The sequence below is a fragment of the Cynocephalus volans genome, chromosome 14 (genome assembly GCF_027409185.1).
Source record: "Cynocephalus volans isolate mCynVol1 chromosome 14, mCynVol1.pri, whole genome shotgun sequence".
Taxonomy (NCBI): domain Eukaryota; kingdom Metazoa; phylum Chordata; class Mammalia; order Dermoptera; family Cynocephalidae; genus Cynocephalus; species Cynocephalus volans.
In genome coordinates, this window is record NC_084473.1 from 88837533 (window position 1) to 88841519 (window position 3987).

The window sequence follows — 3987 nt, forward strand, 5'->3', positions numbered from 1 at the left end:
AGCTGGTGTGATCTCCCTGAGGGGCCCGGGGCCTGTCCCTGGCATCTGGAGCGTCCTCCCTTTGGGACCTTGCCCCAGGTGCTAGTCTGCAATGGCCTTGCAGATGAGGACTCGCCTTCAGGGAGAGATACAGCCACTGGGGCCACATCACCAGGGTGACACTCAGGGTTTCTTCCACGTCTTACATCTGTCCCCCCACCCTTAACTACTCCCTTTCACCCCACACAGGTCCTTGCAGTATGGGAGTCCTCCCCCCAAAGTGCCGTCCTGCCTGGGACGGAGGGTGGAACTACAGGGTAGCTAAGGGACCTCGCCAGATATCATGGGGGGAGATGGTGGTGAAGGAAGGGGGTGAGGGCCCCTGGGTGTCCCTGGGAGAGGGGGTTCATGGGCGTTTGCTCAGCCTCCAGGGAAACCACGGAGGAGCCAGGGTCCTGAAACCTCTGCCAAGTTTCCCTTTTTGGTGCCCATAGGAGCCAGCCTGTGCCATTGGTTCCCATGGAAACAGAGCCCTGAGACACCCCCTGCCTTGCAGCATGCATGGAGCACTGGCTAGCACTTACTCACAAAATTCATATTTAAATCATCTTTATTTACAAAACACTACCCTGAGAATTATAATTCCATTAAGCTTCAATTTGAGCAAAAAAAGTAGTTACTTAAACTGAAAATGAGGGATAAGTCAAACTATTTATGAAGAGAGTCCAAAAATATCATCAGGTTTCTTGCTGTGCTTCTGGATTTCAGGAGCAGGCTCATTTGAGCGCAGAAGCGACCCTGAAGGGAACTCACCCCTACTTTCAGAATGTGGGGGTGGAGATTCAAATCCAGCTCTTAGAGGAACATAAGGAGGAAAACTCCTCGGTGAATAGACATTTCTCATTGCAAATGGAGGTGGTGGCTGGACAGGGAAAACCCTTGGTAGAAAATAATTTGGAGGAGCTCCATACATGCTTCCTGGAGGAGGTGGAGGAAAAGGAGGTTCTCTTCTCATGAATGGACCCCTCCTATCCACTGGAAACAATGGACCTCTGATTGCAGGAAAAGGTGGAGGAGCAAAGCCAGGGCCAGTTGCTTCCCTTTCAGCAGGCACAGATGAATGAGGCACATTTACATTACCAAGGTCGCCTTTGGTATCATTTCTGCTGGATTCCGTTTGTGAAGACTTTGGCCCATCCACTTTATCCAAAGAAGGCATATTAAGACTTCCGAGTTCTGCAGGTCCAGACGTTCCACCAGCATTAGAATCAAATCCGTCTTGCCTTCGTGGAAGAAGAGCTGGATCAGAACATGGGTGGCCTGGTGGAGGGATCGTCATCCTCTGGTGCTGTTCCCACGCAGGTGACAGGAACCCAGAAGGTGCTCCGTTAGAATCGTTTAACCTATCACAGCCCGATTCTCCTCTTTCATTGGTCATCTGATGATGGTCCAGAGTATTCTCTGGGCCTCTTGAGCCTCTTCCTCCTCCTCGCCCTGGAGTCAAAGGTGCGAGTCTGAGTGGAGAGAGAAAAGCTCTCGTTTCGGATGAAGGTCGACCCACTGGTGAGGCACCACATGGGGAATGCTCTCCGCCAAAGGCTGTATTTGGAACATCAAGTGCAGAAGGATCTTTTTTGAAAAGTTCAAATTTCAACTCTTTTTCAGCTAATTTTTGTCTCTTGTAAACATTTACTTTCCTTAAATACCTGAGGTGTCTTTCAGCAGTCTCAGCTGCCACCGAACTGCCATGCGCTTCTTTCTCATAGGCCGTCAACTGCCCTTGATAAGAACGAACGCTTCTCTCCAATTCTCCTTCCACATCTCCGGCTCGCCTTCTGTAGGTCTCCAGTTCCTCAGCTGCATGGCTCATCTTCTCTTCCACTTTGGAAAGTTCCTCCTCCTTCTCTAACCGGTAATTTTCCTCTACTATTAATTGCCTGTGGAGTTTCATTCCATTTTCTCGATACAATTCAGTCATTACTTGAAGTTTCAGTTGAAGCTTCTGATTTTCACTTTCCAATTGTGTGTTTTCTGACTGTAAAGATGCTTGTTCAGTCTCGAGGTTTGTAATATGCTCTGTAAGCTCTTCCTTTCTTTTATCTACTTCAGACAACTGAGTGTAAATTTGGTTTCTTTCTACTTCTAGGGTTTTTAAAGAAGCATGTAACTTAGCAGTGTGAATCAGTTTCTTCAAAGCTCCTTCTGGTGGGTCATCTAAGCGAGCAGCATTTTGTGATTCACTCTTCATCTCCAATTCCAAGTCATCAGCCACCATGTCTTCTCCAAGTACAGCAGCCCAGTCTGTCATCTTGAGCAAGCGTTCAGTAGGAGAGTTGATGTGATTTTCTTTCTCACTCAGAACTTGTTCTGCCTGGACTCTGGAGTCTTCAAATGTTATTTTCTGTTTTTTAAGTTCACTCACTTGTTCTTTCAATACTTCTGTGTCTTGTAAAAGGTGTTTGTGGCTTTCCTGAAGTTGGGAATTTTCATTTAAGGCATCTTTTATTGCCACCTTCAGACGTTCTTCGTTCATTTGAAGTATTTTGGAGATTATTTTGGCTCCAGCTACTTGTGTCTTGATGGATTTTGCTTCATCTTCTAGGGACTGTATCCTTTTTGAAATATCTGCCACCAATTCATCTTGCTCACAATGTTTAGATTTCTGTTCTTTTAATTCTATTGCTAGAAAGACTATTTCATCCTCAAGTTTAGATTTGGAGCTGCTCAGCTTTTCATAGGTTGCCTCCAAGCTTTGTGCTTCTGTTGACTCCTTCTCAAAGCTGGCATCCTTCACAGCTGACTCTAAGCCTTCATACTCCTCTTGAACAACGCAAAGTTTGTCAAGTAGTTTACATTTTTCTTCAATTAATCCAGAAAGCTCTTCAGCAAGCTTTTTCTCTCTTCTTACATAAAGCCGGCTTCTCACCGATCGAACACTTCTCCACATTAACAAGAGAATCAAAAATGCAGTAAGAGCCACACATGTCACCAGTTCCCACGGAAAACCAGGGCCTGGTCTCAGGTCTTCAGGCCATGCTGCCACAGTCCTACACAGCTCTCCCAGGACCAGGCCCAAGTACGGCTGAGGGGCAGCCCCGGGGACCTCCATGGCGCTGAGGCTGCTATGGCTGTGGCCGCGGTAGCCACGGCCTGGCCAGGCCACAAGCAGCAGCTGAGACAGCTCTGTTTTCTGTCAGGAACAGGAAACGGCCCCGGCGAAAGCAGCAAACACGGCACAGCCAGCCGTGCGGAGAGCCGGAGAGCACTGGCACCCAGTGGCCTCAGGCGTCCCCACGCGCATCCTGGCAACCAGGCCCCTTTGTGATGTCACTTCCGCCACACGGTTCCGAGCCCCCCTCACCGGCCTGTGACACGCGCTGTCCTCGCCACCCCCCACCTCGGCTCAGTTTCGGCCGGGTCACCACCGGATTTGAATCCATGTTCATAACGTGTGATGATTAAGTGTGGGTAATCAGTGTACTCATCACTCAAATATTGTCATTTCTTTGTGTTGGGAAAACTCAAAATCCTCTCTTTTAGCTATTTGAAATTATCTAATAAATGTGTGCTGACTCTAGTCACCTTACAAAGCTATAGATCACTAGAAATGGTGCCTCCTGTCCAGCTGTAACTTTGTATATGTAACCTCTGTCTTTCACCTCCTCCCCCTGCCCTTCCCAGCCTCTAGTAACCACTATTCTGCTCTCTACGTCTATGAGATCAACTTTTCTTTTAACAATTTTTTAAAGAAAATTTTGTGGTTTTAATTTCTTTCAGAAGAGCATCCTTCCTGAGATACCTGCCAAGGAACAAAAGTGTTTTCTTTGGACTAACTTTGCCAAAATAACCATAGAATGTGGCAATGGGAAGAGGCCTGAGACACTCTGGGCTTCAGCTGGCCCAACGCTTTCTTTGTAGGTAACGAAGCAAAGGTCTGCAGTAAGTGCACTACCTGTCCAGTGGTGTTTAGCTATTTAGTGGCAGAAGAGTGCTGTATTTCGGGATCTG

General features: G+C 47.6%; 1 protein-coding gene across 1 annotated transcript; it reads right to left on the minus strand.

Annotated features, from left to right (window-relative positions):
- Positions 1–716: 716 nt before the first annotated feature.
- On the minus strand, positions 717–3088 carry LOC134363118 (melanoma inhibitory activity protein 2-like). Its single transcript, XM_063078683.1, is given in 2 exon segments — positions 717–742; positions 745–3088. Coding segments are annotated over 2 exon segments (2370 nt in total).
- Positions 3089–3987: the final 899 nt, after the last annotated feature.